The sequence below is a fragment of the Oncorhynchus mykiss genome, chromosome 5 (assembly GCF_057628025.1).
Source record: "Oncorhynchus mykiss isolate SJ-2025 chromosome 5, ASM5762802v1, whole genome shotgun sequence".
In the NCBI taxonomy this organism is placed as follows: domain Eukaryota; kingdom Metazoa; phylum Chordata; class Actinopteri; order Salmoniformes; family Salmonidae; genus Oncorhynchus; species Oncorhynchus mykiss.
The window spans coordinates 9,597,054-9,620,136 of NC_143026.1; the positions used below are offsets into that span (position 1 = coordinate 9,597,054).

A 23,083-nucleotide genomic window follows, 5' to 3' on the forward strand; every position below is an offset into this window, starting at 1 on the left:
TTCTGTCTGTCTATCTGACTAGCTGTCTGTCTATCTGTCTCCTGTCTGTCATCTCTCTGTCTATCTGACTAGCTGTCTGTCTATCTGTCTCCTGTCTGTCAATCTGTCTCCTGTCTGTCTCTCTCACTGTCTTCTGTCTGTCTATCTGTCTGTCTCTCTCACTGTCTATCTGACTAGCTGTCTGTCTGTCTCTTTCTTTTTTTTGTCTCTCTCTCTCTTTCTCTCGCTCACTCCCTGTCACTCTCTCTCACAGGTTGACATTTATTGTCATGAGTCTTGTCCTGGAAGCAGAACTGAGTGATTTCCCCTTAGGTAGGCCAACTGCAAAGTCAACATTGACTATATTGTAAAAAGTAATGAAAGCAAAACTTGTTTTTTGATCTTAATTTAAGATTAGGGTTAGGCAGTAAGGTTAGCAGTGTGATTAACGTTAGGGTTAAAATCCGATTTCATGACTGTGTGGCTGTACCAGCTGGTGACCACTCTGCAGAGCTGCCTCCAGAACAACATTCAGGACAAAAAAAACACTAACTTGCCCCTCCCCCCATCTCTCTTTTGTTGGCAGTCCCAGGTGATGCAGCTATGCCAGCAGTGCTCCAGATGGGGCGGGTGTGTGGGTTTTTAGCCGCGGTGCCCCCCACTCAGACTGGCTGGTTGCTCCCCCCCCACCCCACTTATGTAGGCCGGCTCCATTAGGAGCTGAGAGCCCACGGCCATTTACCAGGGGTCTAGATTAAGAAAACACACGTGGATGGCCTGGATGATGAATTATTTCTAGTCCAGCCTGTATGCTGAGCAAACAGGCCTTTCCTATTTATACAATGGACACATGCGCACACACACACACACACACACACATGCACATCTTCATGCAAGTAGACACAAACATACAGACATAGAGTAGGGCATGTGTAGCCTTGACAAAGACTTTGGTATGTCTCTATGCATCCTCTCCTACTCCACTCTCAGTGATTAGAGATATTTATAATGTCACCTACTAATATGATGTACATTATAATGTCTTGTCTTGAAAAAATATTCTTTCCTTTTTCTGCATGAGAAACAAATGAACACACCAAAAACCGAACACACTAACTACCACTAGTTAGCAACTAGCATACTAACTACCACTAGTTAACACCTAACATGCTAACTACCACTAGTCAACACCTAACATACTAACTACCACTAGTCAACACCTAGCATGCTAACTACCAATAGTTAACACCTACCATACCAACTACCACTAGTTAACACCTAGCATACTAACTAATGCTAGTTAACAGCTAACATACTAAGTAATGCTAGTTAACAGCTAACATACAAACTAATGCTAGTTAACACCTAACATACTAACTACTAACTACCACTAGTTAACACTGAACATACTAACTACCGCTAGTTAACACCTTGATACTAACTACCACTAGGAAACACCTAACATACTAACTACCACTAGTTAACACCTAGCATACTAACTACCACTATTTAACACCTAACATATTAACTACCGCTAGTTAACACCTAGCATACTAACTACCACTAGTTAACACCTAACATACTAACTACCACTAGCTAGTCATACTAACTAGTCATACAGTCAAATCCAAAAGAGAAAGTCTGAGCACCTGGTTGTTGTGGTCATTAGCAACAGAGAATGGTCTTAGCACCTGGTTGTTGTAGTCATTAGCAACAGAGAAAGGTCTTAGCACCTGGTTGTTGTGGTCCTTAGCAACAGAGAAAGGTCTGAGCACCTGGTTGTTGTAGTCATTAGCAACAGAGAAGGGTCTAAGCACCTGGTTGTTGTAGTCATTAGCAACAGAGAGGGGTCTGAGCACCTGGTTGTTGTAGTTATCAGAAAGCTCCCCACATTTCTCATTCTTAGATTAGTCCAGTCAGGCTAGAACACACAGTGTGTTTGTGTTTCCATTCCACTGTGACGAGAGATGACTGGGGGGGAATCAGGAGATGCCGCATGTGTGTTGTATGGGATGGGATGGGGCGATTTATCGGACGGTCAGTTCTCAGAATTCCTTGATTTATGTCGCCATCTGCTGGACTAAAGAAAGAACTACATCCTTGGACAACAAACGCATACAGCCATTGGTGTTATTGCTTTTGTAGGTCTACTTTTACTTGCCTGATCCACCATCTTAATCACTGCGCTCTTTTCTGAGTAACAGAATGTAAGCTACCGTGTATAGGATAGTGTAATGAGGCTATACTTATACTAATTCTAATGTTTTTTTTAATTGTTTTTATTGTGTCAACCCACCACTTGTTTTGGTAAACAACAGCAGAGGGATGTGTTTGCAGAAATGTGACAATTTTCACATTTTTAAACAGAGCTATGGATGCAAGGACTTACCATCCATGAAATCAAAATTATATTTTGTTTTGAAGATATACAGTTGATCTAATATCATAATGCATTTAAAAAGTGATATTCATCAAGAATCAAGGGCTTTTACCATGCATTTAAAAGTCCAATCCAGGATAGCCCCTTTAAATGCACGGAATATACAGTTTGATTTAGTATGTCATTTTGTTTTATAAAATGAGGACCTGATAATGTGGCCTCCAGTTTTGTATCATATATAGTTGTGTTCCAATTTGAACAACTGTAATAACTGTGTACAGTTCATGTTTCATCATTGTTAAATAAACATGGATCGCAATAGCTACGCTGCATTTTGGTCCGACTCTACTTCAACCGAAGAAAGCCGTTACAGAATCACCCAACCCCAACAGGACCAAGCGGCGTGGTAACGGGCAACAGCAGCGAAAGGAGGAAAGGACATGGGAGGACGTTATGGACAGCAAGAGTATGGACTATACTACTTGGGAGGAGATAGACAGGTGGGCGGTCGACCCAGGGAGAGTGCCGGAGCCCGCCTGGGATTCGATGGAGCAGTGCGCGGAAGGTTATCGGAGAATGGAGTTGGCGAAGGAGCACGGTGACGGGGATGGAAGCCGGAGAGTCAGCCCCAAAAATGTCTTGGGGGGGGCTAACAGGGAGTATGGCTACGGCAGGTAGGAGACCTGCGCAAACTCCCTGTGCTTACCGGGGGGCTAGAGAGACCGGGTAGGCACCGTGTTATGCTGTGGTGCCCACGGTGTCTCCAGTGCTGGTGCATAGCCAGTCCAGCTCCGTGTATTGGCTGGGCTAGAGTGAGCATCGAGCCAAGTGCAGTTGGAGCCTTCCTCCTCTCCAGCGCTGCCGGAGTCTCCCGCCTGTTTAGCGCTGCCAGAGCCTTCCGTCTCTACAGCGCTGCCGGAGTCTCCAGTCTGCATAGAGCTGCCAGTCTGCAAGGAGCTGCCAGTCTGCAAGGAGCTGCCAGTCTGCAAAGAGCTGCCAGTCTGCATAGAGCTGCCAGTCTGCATAGAGCTGCCAGTCTGCATAGAGCTGCCAGAGCTGTCAGTCTGCAAGGAGCCGCCAGAGCTGCCAGGCTGCAAGGAGCCGCCAGAGCTGCCAGTCTGCAAGGAGCCGCCAGAGCTGCCAGTCTGTATGGAGCAGCCAGAGCTGCCAGTCTATATGGAGCAGCCAGAGCCGCCAGTCAGCATGGAGCAGCCAGGGCCGCCAGTCAGCATGGAGCAGCCAGGGCCGCCAGTCAGCATGGAGCAGCCAGGGCCGCCAGTCAGCATGGAGCAGCCAGGGCCGCCAGTCAGCATGGAGCAGCCAGGGCCGCCAGTCAGCATGGAGCAGCCAGGGCCGCCAGTCAGCATGGAGCAGCCAGGGCCGCCAGTCAGCATGGAGCAGCCAGGGCCGCCAGTCAGCATGGAGCAGCCAGAGCTGCCAGTCAGCATGGAGCAGCCAGAGCTGTCAGTCAGCCAGACTCTTCCAGATCCGCCAGTCAGCCAGACTCTTCCAGATCCGCCAGTCAGCCAGACTTCTCCAGATCTGCCAGTCAGCCAGACTCTTCCAGATCCGCCAGGATCTGCCAGAACCACCAGCCAGCCAGGATCTGCAGGATCCAACTACCTGCCTGAGCTTCCTCTCAGTGCTGAGCTTCCTCTCAGTGCTGGGCTTCCTCTAAGTGCTGGGCTTCCTCTCAGTGCTGGGCTTCCCCTCAGTGCTGGGCTTCCCCTCAGTGCTGGGCTTCGCCTCAGTGCTGAGCTTCCCCTCAGTGCTGTGCTACCCCTCAGTCCCGAGCTGCCTCGTCCCGAGCTGCCTCAGTCCCGAGCTGCCCCTCAGTCCAGAGCTGCCCCTCAGTCCAGTGGGATTCTGGGTGAGGACTACTAGGCCATGGTCGGCGGCGAGGGTGGACTATCCAGGGACGCGAGGAGGAGGGACTAAGACATTGATAGAGTGGGGTCCACGTCCCGCGCCGGAGCCGCCACCATGGACAGGCGCCCACCCGGACCCTCCCTATTGTTTTGATGTGCGTCCGGGAGTCCGCACCTTAGGGGGGGGGGTTCTGTCACGCCTTGGTTGAAGTATTTTGTGTTTATCTTCATGTTTCATCATTGTTAAATAAACATGGATCGCAATAGCCACGCTACACTCTAGGCTTGAATGTTTATGGCCCAAATATATCCAACAGAGAAATGTTTGAGGCAGGTTTTCTCTCCCCACTCACCAGTATTTAAAACCCATTATTCCTTATAAAACGATATTGTTAGCAGGAAGACAAATATAGAATATACCTGTATTGAAAATGTTATTGTATAGTAAGGGCCTTTGGGTTGGATGTAGGCTCTGAGTGAAATTCCATTATTTAGTCAATCAACTCAATTATATTTGAAGAGTTTATTTACAAAAATCTACAGACCAGGTAGAAATTGACTCTACTGACATTTTCAATCTCTCCTTTTCCCAGTCGGTAATCCCAACATGTTTCAAGCTGACCACCATTGTCCATGTTCCCAAGAACTCCCAAGGTAACCTGCCTAAATGACTATCGCCCTGAAGCACTCACATCTGTAATTATGAATTTGAAAGGCTGGTCATGACACACATCAACACCATCATCCCAGACACCATGGACCCACTCCAATTCCCATTACACCCCAACAGATCCACCGGTGACTCCTCCCACTGCCCTCTCCCACCAGGACAAGAGGTGAAATAACTGTCAGAATGCTGTTCATAGAGTTCAGCCTTCAGCACCATAGTACCCTCCAAGCTTATCACCAAGTTGGGGACCCTTGGACCGAACACCTCCCTCTGCAACTGGATCCTGGACTTCCTGACAGGCCGGCCACAGGCGGTGAGGGTAGGCAACAACACCTCCACCACGCTGACCCTCAACACGTGGGCCTCTCAGGGGTGCGTGCTTAGTGCCCTCTTGTACTCCCTGTTCACCCATGACTGCATGGTCACACACAATTCCAACACCATCATCAAGTCTGCTGACGACACGACAGTGGTAGGCCTGATCGCCGATGACAGCCTACAGGGAGGAGGTCAAAGACTTGCCAGTGTGGTGCCAGGACGACAACCTCTCCCTCAACATCAGTTAGACCAAGAAGCTGATCGTGGACTAAAGGAGGAAGAGGGAAGATCAAGCACCCATCCACATTGATGGGACTGTAGTGGAGCGATTTGAAAGCTTCAAGTTACTTGGCGTACACATCACTAAGAACTTAACATAACCTCATCATCGTGATATCTTGACTGGTTGCATCACTGTTTGGTATGGAAAATGCAGCGCCCTCAATCACAAAATGCTACAGAGTGTGATGCGGACAGCCCAGTACATCGCTGGAGCCGAGCTCCCTGCCATCCAGGACTTTTATTTCAGGCGGCGAGGAAGGCCCGAAAAATGACCAAAGACTTCAGCCACCCAAGCAATTGACTGTTCATTCTGCTACAGTCGGTACCAGAGCATCGGCTCTTCGTCCAAAAGGCTCAGTGAAATCTTCTTCCCCCAAGCCATAAGACTGCTAAATGGTTATCCAGACTATCTGCACTGACCCGATGTACACTCACAAGACTATATACTGTATACACACTCACACACATTACACTGACACTACACTTGTGATATAATGGCTGCCGTTTTACGGGCTCCTAACCAACTGTGCTATTTAGTTTTTTTTCTCACATAGTTTATAACTCATTTTGTACATAAAGTTTCTGCTACCGTCTCTTATAACCGAAAAGAGCTTCTGGATATCAGAACAGCGACTACTCACCTCGAACTGGACAAAGATTTTTTATTTTTTATGATTCTGACGCGAAGGATATACTTCTTCCTAAAGACCAGGCCGAAATCACCGTCATTTGCGTGAAGAAAAGACGGAGATAAAGGGGGAGAAGATTGGGGTGCCTTGTGAGGATTCGTAGGCGAGGGATAAAATCACCACTACCATCGGTTCTATTGGCCAACGTGCAACAGTGAAGAGGTGCCTCCGGGCTGCTGGCCTTCTAGGCAGAGCTGCAAAGAAAAAGCCATATCTCAGACTGGCCAATAAAAATAAAATATTAAGATGGGCAAAAGAACACAGACACTGGACAGAGGAACTCTGCCTAGAAGGCCAGCATCCCGGAGGCGCCTCTTCACTGTTGATGTGGAGACTGGTGTTTTGCGGGAAAATTATAAGTGACCCCAAACTTTTGAATGGTAGTGTATGTTTAGAACTCAGTTATACACTGGTGAGCTCTGCAATGGCTACAAGGCTGCAATAATTTCCTATTTATGTCTGTTGACTTGTCGAGACTGGACTAGAGCCAATCAACGACCTTACCCTCAACTAGCCCTAGTCATGAATCTGACCCCAAAGTTGATGTTTCCCCCATTCAATAACCACCATAAATCTGATTAGTCCTGATCTGTCAGGTTTAAATGAAAAGTTTCAGCTTGTACGTGTGATAGTCCTCTTTTTATTAACGATGTGATTCCGTAGACAAAGGCAACTGAATAGACTTCAGCTTCACACTGACATCACAAGTGGTTCATGAGATTACATGCATTAAGCTGCTTTAGCTGCAGGAATAGAAACGTTAAGAAGTGGAGCCGTCTTAGGTGCACGGGTCATGTGGCGTCTTTGTGAAAGATATGCCCTATATGACTAACGCTCTTCAACTTGACAGACTATTCTATAAGGAAAAAAAATATCCCCTTTCTGGACATATTTATTCAGGGGTAAGTTAGTGCATTTACTTGGTTGTTCATTCAGGGGTAAGTTAGTGCGTTTACTTGGTTGTTCATTGCATCGGAGCCTCTGAGATATAGGTTGTGTATGCCAGGAATGCAGATAGATCACCTGAGAAGGTAACGGAAGGCATTGAAAATGTTCACGGAGAATAAAATGGAGTGTATTGGGAATCTGGGATTCTAGAGGAAATGTGTTTCTTACCATTAAAATGACTAACTGATTCAGTAAAGCATGTTAAATGTTACCGTGTATAAGGGTTGGGGTCAATTGTAATTTAATTTGAAATTCCAATTCAATTCGTGAATTTGAATTTGTGGAATTGTTGGGGATAATTTCAATATTTGGAATTGACCTAACATTGGAATTCAGAAGAATGAACTTATATCTGAATTCAAAGACTGACCTGGAATTGAATTCAATGGAATTTACAGGGAGAGAGAATTGAATTTGTGGAATTGACCCAATTCCAGGTCTTTTGGAAATGGTGATAATATATATTTCCAGGTAAGTATGAAATGTGCATATGGGTGGCGAAGGCTATCTGTTCTTTCCTGGTGTTGGGTAATTCTACTCAATGGATTACATTTAATTAAATTCTTGTTTAATCTGAAAATGAGTCAATATTTTATGTGCATTTTTGGCTGTATCACTATCGACATTACATCCTTATCTAATGCTGACATTACACGAGGTGAGATGACAATACATTACATTACATTCATGTCAAGCAGTTTGGCCTAAATTAAGCCAATTTATCTTAAAACATTTTTTATAAATGTATGGTACATCAATTCTTTGCATCCATTGTGATGCTTTTTAAAATTCTGGGCTCATTCAGTGGTTGAATAAATCTGTCATTTTGGACCTGAGCATAATCAGGGAGATAGATACCTATTTCCTATGCCAGCACGAGAGAGTGGACATTAAGCCTCAATTTAAGATGACAGTAGGATTTCACACCAACTATCACATATATGCAACATGATCACATCAGAAAACTGTTTTCTGTCCGTTTCCTACTGCTTTATAATAATCTATTGGAGTGGAAATTTTCGGACTACCATTTTATCAATAACAGTACCAAGGCTACAGTTGCTGTAGATGTGCCACTGTTTTTTGAGAGACAATTCTAATCAAACACTCAGAGATTGGTATGTTGCATGCATCATAATCAATATTTTGGTTTTGATTTGCAATCTTAACCAAACACCTAGCGAGCTTGTCAATCTGTTCAGATTTTTGTTTTGAATAATGGCTACGGTGTGGCTTGACAGCCTACTGGATCTGGGTTGGACTCCCGTTCAGGGCTACCCCCAGAATTCACTACAGTATATAAACACTGTTCATTCTGATATTACTTTTAACCCTATCAGTCTTGAGAGCCCCAGCAAAAATGGCCTTTTTCATTTATTTGACTTAAATGTATATTTTATATAGCCCTTATATTTAGCCTTACAATGAAGTGTTTTTACCATTTCATTTTCAGAACTACCTTAAAAAATAAGGTCAGCCAAAGCAAACGTGATAGAAAGGCATTCATACGGAAATTGTTTGCTCAGTGGGAAATGAATAGCCAACTAGTCAGTAACAACTGTGTGGAGTTTGGTGATTTGTGACAGCAAATCACCAAAGCTTATTACAGTATTATAGACATTATGTGCTAGGGATTCTATGATCTTCTATGTGTAGAAAAACCCCTTACCTTCTAACGACACTTGTGTAGCTTGTGAGCTTCATAGAGCAAAACATATTACATGTGCCATTTGGACTCCACGGACGATTTTGTAAAACACTGCCCTTGTCTCACAAACACCTCTCCAGCTCAACCCTCTTTAATCACACAGACTAATGGTCGGTACCAACGGAAGCATAAGAAATAGACAAATCCAAAAGGTACAACTCAGAAGTCAAACACACAAAGTCCAAATCACGCCGGCATCATGGTGGGACTAATTGGGTTAAACAGCCAATGAACAATAAAGTTGTTCATGATTTTGTAATTGTCTGTTGCAGTGTATGGGAAATTGAAGGCTGAGGCCTAGGGAAGAATGAGTCGTCGCGGGAGCAGGAGGAGGAACAGTCGGAGGAGGAAGAGCCCCGCCAGCAGTAAACGTGAGTGGAGGTTATTGGGGCGGATCCTTTAGAGAAATGGGGTTAATCCTGTCATGGATGGCTGAGTCACGCCCAGCCCGTGCACCCACACCTTCACTATTAAGCCTGCCACACTGTTTGGCCAATCGGAGCAGGTGAGGATTACTGTGGTCTCGTCTATGTAACCACAGCTAATGGACAAGAGCCAAGAGGCTCCATCTTGGAATGAATCCCACACATTGTGATAAGGTACCATTTTGTCAAATTGAGCTTGAGAGAAATGGTTCACAGAAAAGGGTTAGTACTGTGTGTGAGGATGGCTCAGCAGCCACGAGGCCTTTAAGCTTTACACCAAATGCAAGAGTTGGAACATATTCAACCACAATCCTCACTACAATGTATTAATCAATTCAATCTCAGGGTACATAGAAGGGATCAACCTTTTAGATACCTTTTGAGAGATTTAGTTCCTCAGTCTCACAGCTTGTCTATGGCATTGTGGCCGTACAGTGGTCTTAATAGTTGTTGTTGTAGTTTTTGATGTAGGCTAAATGTTAAGGTGTATTCATTTTTTGTCTTCCTTACAGAGAGTGCCTCTCAATGCGTTTTTCAAAAACAAAACAAAAGTAACAGTTTGGTTTGCCAGGATGATATCACTGAGAAAGGAGAAATTCAATCATTACGCAAAGAAAATATTTTGTCAGACTCTGATGAAGAGGGAAAATACAGTGAGATTCCAAGCAAAGAGAAAAAAGTCAGGCGAGACAGTCAAGGGGAGTCCTCTCGAAACAAAAGGCCACCTAGCATCGCAAAGCAAGAGAACATAGACAGGGGGGTGAAATTCACAACTTTGGTAACCATTGACAATTTGCAACCGTCATCTTCAAAAATCATCTTTCAGCACTCTCGTATTGGCTCGAACATGAAGTTTGAAATTCAAGAAATTCTACACTCCGATAACTCAGGGATCAAGACAGTATATGCGTTCGAAAGTCAACAGGAGGCTACCGGAGAGCCTTGTGTCCAGAGTCAATGTGAGAAGAGACTCGGTCCAAATAATGATTTAATTCAGCAGTCATGGACTCTAAACCCAAATGTAAACATCACAGTCCACAGTCAAAACAGGAAGCACAACTACGAATTTAGCGTTCCAGAAAGCAGCAAGGATGCCGAGTTCACAGAAAGACATAGCATTGCCTCAAGGTGTTGTGGGGAATTGGCCTGCCGCAAAAGCTGCTGTGATGATCAATTTGCTTTTCACCGTTCGCCCAGCAACAATGACACCGACTTCACATTGGCAGGTGGGTCCTCCAGCCCACCCCCTTTGTCTGACTTCTGGAAAAGCACAGATGCACTGTGTGACATTCCCCCACCTTGTGAGTTTTCCGACCATAAATATGAATCCCTGGCAGACCTTACCGAAGACATAGCTTCCTGTCAGATTGGAGCTTGTTGTACTATGGACAAGCAGCAATGGGTATTCAGTCCACCACCCTCCATGAGGCACCATAAAGACTCTGGTTGCCCCTACTCACTTGATGGTGAAGACAGTGCCCATTTGGCATCTTTCTTCGACAGCGTATCGGAATCAGACAACTATGAACCCATGTTCATGAGACCACCATTGTCAGTGAACAGGTCCAGTTACACCAAAGACTTCATCCAAAACCACGAGATGAAGACCCAGATGCGTAACAATAGCATAGCTACCGTAGAATGCAAAACCTGCTTGTCGTCCAGTTATCTACAAAAGCCGACGAAGAGGCGGCGGACTTTCCCCGGGGTGAAAGAAGAACCAAGTCAAATGCAGGAGGGCCTACCTTCGTGGGAGGGAAGAGAGTCTTTTTCGTCTGGCACCATCTCCTCTTACATTATGGAGTCCCTTCCGCTTCAAGCAGAGAGACTAAGCAGACTGACAGCAGACCACCAGGAAGATGAGAGGCTTTGTCCCTTTAGTGCATTGAGACGTAAATCCTCCCAAAGCAGCTACAGTTACAGACCCAGCTCCAGCAATGCAAACAGCCACCTCGAGCCACAGCAACAACTGATCAATCCGTCATATGCATCTATGTCCGAGGAGGCTGTAGAGGAGGTCTTCCAGTTACCAGAGCCAAAGCACCTACCATGTGAAGAATCCAGAGGACCCGACCTGGACTTTGGAGGGAATGCATTGGCGGACATGGCTTTCGGAGTGGAGCAGATCGAGGTGGCAGAGAGCGGCTTTGATGAAGACATGGGGGAAGTGGAGGACCACAGCCTAGATCCCACGATGGAGGAGCTCACTCAGAGGGACCTGCTCATTCAGGTCTTCCCTACCTCCCTTTCCAAACTGTCATCCCAAGAGAATTCAGTTCCCAATCTTCAATCCATGCGGCGAAGAGGATCAGTCATGGCCATAACAACAGGGAGCACTGAGCAAAGGATCTTGCAGAGTGTCTCCAAACTAGCAGAGAGCGCAGCACTGAATAGTCCCCACTTGGACACCTCCAACGTAATCCCAGAGGCACGGTCTGTGTTCCCCGTACTGAACATGGAGATGGACTCAGAAATCGCAAGTAAAGCTACAGAGGAGGTTAGACTAACGCCGAAAAGGTCTCAAACTGTAAGAGCTAGCATCTCCAGCCCTACTCTTTCACAGATCGAGGAGGGGAAAGAACCTCCTCCAAAATACAAGATTGTAGAGGATTCAGGCATGGAAATTGCAGAGGCACCCAGTCCAGATCATGAATCTCAAGACCAAGAGACAGAAAGCAATTGGAATCAATATCAGACAGATTCTACAGCGGTAAAACAAAGTGTGTCCAAATGTGAGTTGTACCAATCTCAGGTTTTTCACTAATCATAGCCTAAGACATTCATTCCAAATCCCCACTTGTCCCAGAGGGACCACAAGATTCAATAATTTGGTTAAGATGATATAAGGGGGTCAGAAAGTGTTCTCATATGGGTATCCTTTATTTATTTTCTGAAGCCTCCTTAGAGGTCAAGGACAACGGCCCCGAGCACTGGGCTAAGAGACGGAATCTCTTCAAGGACAGCAAGCAATGGAGCTCTATAGGAGGAAGCTCCCTAACCAGCAGCATCAATGAGGAGTCAGGTAGGCACCCTAATGTCCCCTAATCTTGAACCAGACACAGCTTTCATTTGTTGGTCTATAACCAGCCACAACACAGATATTGAGTGGTATGCCTTTATTGCTATGACCAGACATAACAAGGCAATCAGAACTGTGTGAACAGGAGATAGAATATGATATAAGTCGTATTTTAGGTGTGTCAGCGATACCAGAGGTTTTCACAATTGGGGCGATTTGGGTGTAGTCATTGTAAACCTATTGTAGGTATTGCAGAAACGGGAAGGCAACGGCATCTCCCATAAATAAGCACAACTACGTTTTTTACCTCATGCTCTTGTTTTATTTCAAAAAAGCTTATGTGTTTTGACTTTCATCAACAGGTGCAATCTGGGAAAAAAAATACAACAATTCCACCTACTTTACAATTTGTTGTTTTTCAGATTGCACCTGCTGACGGAAGGCCTACGTTCCCACAAAGAACGGTGCCCAACACCCCTCCCCCCCACAAAAAAAGCAAGCTTTGACGAAGTCGAAAGTCGAAATGCGCCCACTTTTTAAAAATAAAACAGAACTCCGTGAACTAAACATGTTGTTGTTGTTGTGGTTATTTATGTCAGATGCTATCACTTTGACTTTTCTGGAATACCGGAACCAAATGTATAAGTCATTAACAGAAAACTTGTTTCGGAAAACTAGTAATGGAATGTCATGTCATGTCATTCTATGTGTGCTTATGTCACTGTGTAGGAATTTCAGAAGACAGTCGTTCTGTTGACATGGCAACAAGGGACCTTGGAGATAAGGGTTTCTACACAGAAACCTTCCACTGTGCCTCATGGATTTACAGTGGAGACGAAGTCAGTCCGACTGCTGGGCCAGTTCCTCCTGGTCTCCAACCTCGAACTGTCACAAGTAGGACACCTTTCTACATTTCTTACATCACGGTGTTGGGGCCTTCTCCAATAAAGTCAGTCAATTCAGAGATTAAAAATCAGTTAACAAATTAAAATCTTCTTTAAGAAAATGATCAACGTGCCAGAGTTTGGCGTAGCGTTCTAAGCTCCCAACTCTGGCCGATCACCTGGCGACCAAGGTTTCAGCCCTGTGTCGGCCACCCTATGTCTATGGCCATACTATTTGTCTCCCTCTCTACCTTTCCCGCTGTACTGTCAAGAAAATGTTACTATCTAAGGAGGTCCTGTAAAACAAATACTACTACTATCACTACTACCACTACTACTACTACTACTACCACTACTACTACTACTACCACTACTACTACTACTACTACTACCACTACTGGTGTTACTTCTACATGTACATCATTCTAGTCATTTAGCAGACACTCTTATCCAGAGCGACTTGCAATAGTGAGTGGATACATTTTCATATTTTTACTACTACTACTACTACTACTACTACTACTACTCCTCCTCCTACTACTACTACTACTACTACTACTACTACTACTCCTACTACTACTACTAATACTCCTACTACTACTACTACTACTACTACTACTACTCCTACCACCACCAATGTTCTTAATGTTATCAACAATTTAATAGAACTCTTGAAGGTGAAAACATAGATGGACCATTCTTACTTAATTGCTTCTTCTCTCTGCAGTTCGTGAGAGGACGGTAAAGATTTGGAAAGGAATGGGAGAGTACCCCTGGGGGTTCAGAATACAGTTTTCCAAACCTATTGTGGTCACAGAGGTCGACACAAGTAAGTCCATTTGCGTACCGTATTTGTACTATGTGCATCTTATCACGCTAGTAAATGCACAGCAAAGGTTACTCAGACAATATTTTCAATTGTTTTGTTTGCTTGATAAAGATGCAGTTTGAGCAACAAAGAATTTGCTATCCTTTTAAAAGAGACTGATTAGTATATTTTTCATTTTAAGGCGGACATTTTGTGTCACTGCAGCAATTTGCCAAGCAGTTTGATGTTTTTGACAGATATTATCACTGCTGCAAGTGTCCATTGGCCGTATCTAGCAAACCACACTGCTAGCTCAGCTGTAAGCCAAGCTCCTCCCTTCTGGTTTCAGATGGAGCAGCCGAGGAGGCGGGGCTATTGGTGGGAGATTTCGTCATGGCCGTCAATGGGATCGATGTCACCAGTATCCCCCACTCTGAGGCAGCTGACCTGGCAAGACAAGGTAAGAATAAAATAGGCCAACATGTTAACTGTTAGATCATGGTACTGCACAAGTATGTAGTTAGAATTAGCTATAAAGGATAATGCACCACAGGAGGTTGGTGGTACCTTAATTAGGGAGGACAGGCTCGTGGTAATGGCTGGAGTGGAATCTCTGGAATGGTATGAAATACATCAAACACATGGTTTCCATGTGTTTGATGCCATTCCATTCGCTCCGTTCCAGACATTATTATGAGCCGTCCTCCCCTCAGCAGCCTCCTGTGGAGTGCCCATCAGGTACCTATTCACAAGCCAAAACTGACTTAAAGGACATCATGTCCTGACAAATATTTTGCTATCATGTTTAGTTTTTTTAGTATGTGATTGAGAATGGGATCCCCTTATTATTTGTTATTTGATAGGCCCAGACCTCCTGACTATGACCATTGGCTCAGACATCGGTCGAGGCCCCAACACCCCCAGACCTACCTGCCGAGGCTACCTCCATAAACGCACCCAGTCTGGCCTGATCAAGGGTTGGAGAAGGAGGTGGTTCGTGCTAAGACATGACTGCTGTCTGTACTACTACAGGCATAAAAAGGTGAGCACAGAATCCTGGTAACTCGTCACGTGCCTTTAGAGAAACTACCCTCCTGTGTTTTGGATCTAAAAGGGACATTTCAAATTCAAAGTTTGTCAGACATTTTGCATACCTCATAATTGCTCTTCAGTCAAGCTGTTTTATATTCCACACTATGTATTGTGTAAATGCCCCTCCCCTGTAGGACAACATTACTTATGAGGTGAACTATCCCTACTTTCCTCCACAACAATATTCTCCCAGAAGTTTCATTTAGAAAAGGTGAATTGGGCCTGGAAATCGATTAACAGGAAGTCACGTATGATATTAGTTTTCTTTGAAGGGCCTACAGTAACTATAACATGTGTGGATTGTGGTATTCTCTTTAAGTGGATGAAAGAGTGTCCAGATGAACATGGCTTAACAGTCATACACATGGCACCACTCCTTCCCTCTAAAAGTCATCCTCAAGACACCACTCCTTCACTCAATTAGTCATCCTCAAAACACCACTCCTTCACTCAATTAGTCATCCTCAAGACACCACTCCTTCACTCAATTAGTCATCCTCAAGACACCACTCCTTCACTCAATTAGCCATCCTCAAGACACCACTCCTTCACTCTAACAGTCATCCTCAAGACACCACTCCTTCACTAAATTAGCCATCCTCAAGACACCAATCCTTCACTCTAACAGTCATCCTCAAATCAAATCAAATGTATTTATATAGCCCTTTGTACATCAGCTGATATCTCAAAGTGCTGTACAGAAACCCAGCCTAAAACTCCAAACGGCAAGCAATGCAGGTGTAGAAGCACGGTGGCTAGGAAAAACTTCCTAGAAAGGCCAAAACCTAGGAAGAAACCTAGAGAGGAACCAGGCTATGAGGGGTGGCCAGTCCTCTTCTGGCTGTGCCGGGTGGAGATTATAACAGAACATGGCCAAGATGTTCAAATGTTCATAAATGACCAGCATGGTCAAATAATAATAATCACAGGCAGAACAGTTGAAACTGGACACCAGATAAGACACCAGATAAGACAGGAGAAGCACTCCAGATATAACAAACTGACCCCAGCCCCCCGACAGATAAACTACTGCAGCATAAATACTGGAGGCTGAGACAGGAGGGGAGACACTGTGGCCCCATCCAATGATACCCCCGGACAGGGCAAAACAGGAAGGATATAAGCCCACCCACATGTCCAAAGCACAGCCCCCACACCACGAGAGGGATATCTTCAACCACCAATTTACCATCTTGAGACAAGGCCGAGTATAGCCCACAAAGATCTCCGCCACGGCCCAACCCAAAGGGGGGGCGCCAACCCAGACACGAAGATCACATCAGTGACTCAACCCACTCAAGTGACGCACCCCTCCTAGGGATGGCATGAAAGAGCACCAGTAAGCCAGTGACTCAGCCCCTGTAATAGGGTTAGAGCCAGAGAATCCCAGTGGAAAGAGGGGAACTGGCCAGGCAGAGACAGCAAGGGCGGTTCGTTGCTCCAGAGCCTTTCCGTTCACCTTCACACTCCTGGGCCAGACTACACTCAATCATATGACCCACTGAAGAGATGAGTCTTCAGTAAAGACTTAAAGGTTGAGACCGAGTTTGCGTCTCTCACATGGGTAGGCAGACCATTCCATAAAAATTGAGCTCTATAGGAGAAAGCCCTGCCTCCAGCTGTTTGCTTAGAAATTCTATGGACAATTAGGAGGCCTGCGTCTTGTGATATGTACGGCAGGACCAAATCAGAGAGATATGTAGGAGCAAGCCCATGTAATGCTTTGTAGGTTAGCAGTAAAACCTTGAAATCATCCCTTGCCTTGACAGGAAGCCCGTGTAGGGTGGCTAGCACTGGAGTAATATGATCAAATTTTTTGGTTCTAGTCAGGATTCTAGCAGCCATATTTAGCACTAACTGAAGTTTATTTAGTGCTTTATCTGGGTAGCCGGAAAGTAGAGCATTGCAGTAGTCTAACCGAGAAGTAACAAAAGCATGGATTCATTTTTCTGCATCATTTTTGGACAGAAAGTTTCAGATTTTTGCCATTTTAAGTAGATGGAAAAAAGCTGTCCTTGAAACAGTCTTGATATGTTCATCAAAAGAGAGATCACGGGCCAAAGTAACGTCGAGGTCCTTCACAGTTTTATTTGAGACGACTGTACAACCATTAAGATTAATTGATCAGATTCAACAGAAGATCTCTTTGTTTCTCGGGACCTAGAACAAGCGTCTCTGTTTTGTCCCAGTTTAAATGTAGAGCGTTTGCAGCCATCCACTTCCTTATGTCTGAAACACAGGCTTCAAGCGAGGGCAATTTTGGGGCTTCACCATGTTTCATTGAAATGTACAGCTGTGTGTCGTCCGCATAGCAGTGAAAGTTAACATTATGTTTTCAAATGACATCCCCAAGAGGTAAAATATATAGTGAAAACAATAGTGGTCCTAAAACGGAACCTTGAGGAACACCGACATTTACAGTTGATTTGTCAGAGGACAAACCATTCACAGAGACAAACTGATATCTTTCTGACAAATAAGATCTAAACCAGGCCAGAACTTGTGCGTGTAGACCAATTTGGGTTTCCAATCTCTCAAAAAGAATGGGGTGATCGATGGTATCAATAGCAGCACTAAGGTCTAGGAGCATGAGGACAGATGCAAAGCCTCAGTCTGATGCCATTAAAAGGTAATTTACCACCTTCACAAGTGCAGTCTCAGCGCTATGATGGGGTCTAAAACCAGACTAAAGCATTTCGTATACATTGTTTGTCTTCAGGAAGGCAGTGCGTTGCTGCGCAACAGCATTTTCTAAACATTTTGAAAGGAATGGAAGATTCGATATAGTCCGATAGTGTTTTATTTTTTCTGGGTCAAGGTTTGGTTTTTCAAGAGAGGCTTTATTACTGCCACTTTTAGTGAGTTTGGTACACATCCGGTGGATAGAGAGCCGTTTATTATGTTCAACATAGGAGGGCCAAGCACAGGAAGCAGCTCTTTCAGTAGTTTAGTTGGAATAGGGTCCAGTATGCAGCTTGAAGGTTTAGAGGCCATGATTATTTTCATCATTGTATCAAGAGATATAGTACTAAAACACTTGAGTGTCTCTCTTGATCCTTGGTCCTGGCAGAGTTGTGCAGACTCAGGACAACTGAGCTTTGAAGGAATATGCAGATTTAAAGAGGAGTCCGTAATTTGCTTTCTAATAATCATGATCTTTTCCTCAAAGTGGTTCATGAATTTATTACTGCTGAAGTGAAAGCCATCCTCTCTTGGGGAATGCTGCTTTTTAGTTAGCTTTGCGACAGTATCAAAATTAAATTTCGGATTGTTCTTATTTTCCTCAATTAAGTTGGAAAAATAAGATGATCGAGCAGCAGTAAGGGCTCTTCGATACTGCACGGTACTGTCTTTCCAAGCTAGTCGGAAGACTTCCAGTTTGGTGTGGCGCCATTTCCGTTCCAATTTTCTGGAAGCTTGCTTCAGTGCTCGGGTATTTTCTGTGTACCAGGGAACTAGTTTCTTATGAGAAATGTTTTTAGTTTATAGGGGTGCAACTGCATCTAGGGTATTGCGCGAGGTTAAATTGAGTTCCTGAGTTAGGTGGTTAACAGATTTTTGTCCTCTGACGTCCTTGGGTAGACAGAGGGAGTGTGGAAGGGCATCAAGGAATCTTTGTGTTGTCTGTGAATTTATAGCACGACTTTTGATCCTCCTTGGTTGGGGTCTGAGCAGATTATTTGTTGCAATTGCAAACGTAATAAAATGGTGGTCCGATAGTCCAGGATTATGAGGAAAAACATTAAGATCCACAACATTTATTCCATGGGACAAAACTAGGTCCAGAGTATGACTGTGACAGTGAGTAGGTCCAGAGACATGTTGGACAAAACCCACTGAGTCGATGATGGCTCCGAAAGCCTTTTGGAGTGGGTCTGTGGACTTTTCCATGTGAATATTAAAGTCACCAAAAATTTGAATATTATCTGCTCTGACTACAAGGTCCGATAGGAATTCAGGGAACTCAATGAGAAACGCTGTATATGGCCCAGGAGGCCTGTAAACAGTAGCTATAAAAAGTGATTGAGTAGGCTGCATATATTTCATGACTAGAAGCTCAAAAGATGAAATTTGCTATTGTAAATGTTAGCAACACCTCCTCCTTCGCGAGATGCACGGGGGATATGGTCCACAACAAGACACCACTCCTTCACTCAATTAGTCATCCTCAAGACACCACTCCTTCACTTTAACAGTCATCCTCAAGGCACCACTCCTTCACTTTAACAGTCATCCTCAAGGCACCACTCCTTCACTCTAACAGTCATCCTCAAGGCACCACTCCTTCACTCTAACAGTCATCCTCAAGGCACCACTCCTTCACTTTAACAGTCATCCTCAAGGCACCACTCCTTCACTCTAACAGTCATCCTCAAGGCACCACTCCTTCACTCTAACAGTCATCCTCAAGGCACCACTCCTTCACTCTAACAGTCATCCTCAAGACACCACTCCTTCACTTTATTAGTCATCCTCAAGACACCACTCCTTCACTCTAACAGTCATCCTCAAGGCACCACTCTAACAGTCAAGACACCAACTATTCACTTACAATCTCCACTGACAGCCAGTGTATTTCTGTTGCAGGATGAGGGGAGGAAGCGAGCTCTGTCATCTTTTAAGCTAGAGGGAGCAGATGTTGGAGGGGACCCCTCCCTGGGGAAACCCTTTGTGTTCAAGTGCTGCCCCCTGTCTGCCAACCGAGTGTACTACTTCTCCGCTACATCCAACCTGGAGATGAAAAGGTATCAATAGAGTAGTGGTCCTTGCATAGTGTTTATTGCGTTTTTATGTAGTTTTGTGTATGACCAGACTAATTTCAGATAGAAATGCACGTTATAGATCTATCATTCATTCTCATTAAAATAAAGTATGATAAGGTGCTAGATCTATTCTATGTGCCATATTTCTACGCTTCTTCTCCCATCCTTTTTTGGTTTATTTTTTACATCAGCTACAACAGCTAAAAATACAATATTTGGGGTTATTTCCAATATTTTTCACAGTGGTTTAGATGGTACCATGATTCTCTATGGCTATGCTATACATTGCTTATAGTCACAAACTGAAATGAGATTTGAGACATTTTAGAATTTTAGAAACCAGGAAGTAGCAGAGCACTAAAGTGTGCATACAACACCAATAACAAGTTATTTATTTGAAATAATTATCTGTGATATTGCTCACCTGCTGTTTTTCATTCATTTAGGTGGTTGGATGCCATGGACAGAGCTGTTCATCCTGTAACACAGGTAAGGATTGTTGTCAAACACGGAAAACATGTAGAATTTATATCCAGTTATTCTTACAAGCTAATCTAAAATAAAATATACAATCTTTCTTGAAATTCTGTCTCGCTACAATACACTATTACATTCCATCATGCATATTTTTAACTGTGGAGGATATAATCAAAGGTGGTTTTTGGGGGGAATGATTCAAATAAATGAGGCATGTTGTTGTCCATGCCGAGACTATAGCCTATAGAACTAATCCCTGCCCTGACCTCTCATGTGGCAGAATCACGTGTGGGTGGATGTGACTCGCCACAACGCCAGCCTCCCCCCACTGGCCGTGAAGAACCCAGAGTGTCTGGGCCTGCTTCACCAGATAGACAGGAATAACAAGGACACGTGGGTGCAGCACTACTGTACACTGAAGGACGGGTGCCTATACTTCTACGCAGGCATCCGCTCAACGCACGCTCTGGGTATGTTGTGATGGCGTGCCTCACCTTGATTGTTTAAAAAATACATGTTTTTATTTAACTAGGCAAGTCAGTTAAACATTTTTTTGTTATTTTCAATGACGGCCTAGGAACAGTGGGTTAACTGCCTTGTTCGGGGGTAGAACAGCAGATTTCTAACTTAGCTCGGGGATTCAATCTTGCAACCTTTCGGTTACTAGTCCAATGCTCTAACCACTAGGCTACCCTGCCGCCAAAATGTTGACACTGAGGAGACTGCGTTGTCCATTTAGGAAAATTGATTAGGAGTTATTGATGGTAAATATAAATTATAAATGTATGATTATATGATAAATAGATGACAAACCATATTCTGTTTAACCCATATGTCAATGAATGGAAATCAATGTCAGAGATCCAAATTAGTGTGGTCTTTTTTGTTGTCAATAACTTATTAGCGAGGTTTTGTTTTTTAACCCATTACATTACATTATTTGCACTCCTTGGAGAAGCCTCCTCTGCTAAATACTGTAAAATACCGTATCTGACTGCCTCTAGAAGCCTCCTCTGCTAAATACTGTAATAAATATATGACTCCCTCCAGGGGGGATCTACTTACATGGGTACACTGTGAGGGAACAGTCCTTGGGATCCAAGAAATCCACCATTGAACTGAAACCCCCTTCGGAAGAGTTCAAAACCTTCTATCTCTGTGCTGAAAACCCCATGGAAAACAAACGGTGAGATGTTCACACATTTTACACATGTTGGCACATTTTAAGTAAGCATTTTCACTGTACTGTTTACACCTGTTCCCACTGGGCACAGACAACATTTCAGTGTTCAGTTTTGATTTAGATTTGGTTGATTTGTCAACTAATGTGAATTCAACGTGAAATCGACAAAAAAGCTCACCATGCCATTGGGTTAAAAGTTGGTTGAAGAAAATAAAAAACGTACTTTCATTGAGGACTTTTTGCAAATCCAAACCATTTTCCACTTTGATTCAACGCTTGTTGTTGTTGAAAATGCTTGGAAACAATGTTGATTTAACCCGTTGTTGCCCAGTGGGTTGTATCCTGTGCACGTGACAATTAAACTTTTGACACATTTTACACAAAGTAGATTCTCATTGCATTGATTTAGTTAGGAAGGAATAAAGACACAGCTTTTTAACATGACATAATACTGTATGCTTGGAAATACCTTTGCGATAATTAATCAATTCTGAAGTTCATGTTCACAGATGGATCTTGTCTATAAAAGCATCCGCAAAGAAATGGCTACCATACCATCAGGCCGTTCAGGACTACATGAATCGACCACCAGAGGAGACCAGAATGTGAGCTCGATGGATACTCCTCGCATCACAAACAACCTTTACTGTTCTAGCTTCTGGTTTGGTTTAACCAAAAGCATGTTAAAGGATCACTTTACTCAAAAACTTGTTATGATGCAAAACATATCATCATCATCACAGTTTTTACTCTGTACTGAAAACTTGACTACTGACATGCACAATGGAATTTTGGGGGGATTGTATTAACAATGAACTTATGATCAAAATACTAAAATAGTTTTGGAGTGACCTATCCCTTTAATATTGGTTATGTTTGACGTTCCCTTGAAGGATTCCATGTAAAGCTGAAAATTGAGTATTTCAATGCAGTTTAACTTCAGGTCGCTTTACTCTACCCTGAGTGTCAGTCTGTTTAAGTTATCATGCAAGACGACAAACACACAGATCTGGGACCAGTCTTACCCTTGTTGGACGACCAGCTGTTCAAGGCATTTACAGTATGTTCACTTCAGAAAAATTATTACTGGCACTTTGGGAAAACTACTCTTTAACTAACAGTGTACTTTGAAGATGTCCATAGTCTTTATTTTTTTTTTAAATGGGGGGGGGGGGGGGGGGGAATATTTGTTATTTTAAATAGACCTTGGAGTATTGTAGAGTATGTTGGAAAAGAAAAATATAATGTTTTTCACAGATTCATTCACATTTTGAAATAATTTAATTGTAGAATTCATCTGCTGCTATGCTTTTTCAACAATTTCTCCAGATTCTCACTGAACAGTCTGCAAGTATTTGGTAATTGAATGAGTTTCTGGCATTATGCATTTTATACGCATTTGTAAACACATGATATGGATGGAGTTGTCTGGAGGATTTTGAATTGTTGCTATGGGCTTGTTGTATGTTTTGATACTGTTAGCTTCCTTAGTGATACAGCACTGCACCATTTCAGAGATGATGATGTTGGCTGAATAATAAATACATAATAAATGACATGACAGTTTGACTATAATAAGACAATTCTATC

General features: G+C 43.7%; 1 protein-coding gene and 2 long non-coding RNA genes across 5 annotated transcripts; 1 reads left to right on the forward strand and 2 right to left on the reverse strand.

The window, feature by feature from the left end:
- The first annotated feature begins 6,878 nt into the window (after positions 1-6,878).
- pdzph1 (PDZ and pleckstrin homology domains 1) lies at positions 6,879-23,068 on the forward strand. Of its 3 annotated transcripts, XM_021601581.3 has the most exons (13): positions 6,879-7,088; positions 9,115-9,213; positions 9,780-11,999; positions 12,164-12,289; positions 13,016-13,180; positions 13,898-13,999; positions 14,328-14,438; positions 14,842-15,020; positions 19,658-19,815; positions 20,280-20,322; positions 20,591-20,780; positions 21,361-21,496; positions 22,003-23,068. In XM_021601581.3, exons 2-13 carry the CDS (start codon positions 9,150-9,152, stop codon positions 22,100-22,102), a joined length of 3,594 nt encoding a protein of 1,197 aa, XP_021457256.2. In that variant the 5' UTR covers positions 6,879-7,088; positions 9,115-9,149; the 3' UTR covers positions 22,103-23,068. The 3 variants fall into 3 exon arrangements, with proteins under 3 accessions (XP_021457256.2, XP_036832608.1, XP_090089773.1); XM_036976713.2 differs by lacking the exon at positions 9,780-11,999; XM_090233647.1 differs by lacking the exons at positions 9,780-11,999; positions 12,164-12,289.
- On the reverse strand, positions 12,586-19,801 carry LOC149983161 (uncharacterized). The gene is made up of 2 exons (XR_016495859.1): positions 19,623-19,801; positions 12,586-14,425 (listed from the first exon to the last, which is right to left on the reverse strand). It is a non-coding gene; the product is annotated as an uncharacterized LOC149983161 (long non-coding RNA).
- Positions 19,867-21,672, reverse strand: LOC149983162 (uncharacterized). The gene is made up of 2 exons (XR_016495858.1): positions 21,376-21,672; positions 19,867-20,311 (listed from the first exon to the last, which is right to left on the reverse strand). It is a non-coding gene; the product is annotated as an uncharacterized LOC149983162 (long non-coding RNA).
- Positions 23,069-23,083: the final 15 nt, after the last annotated feature.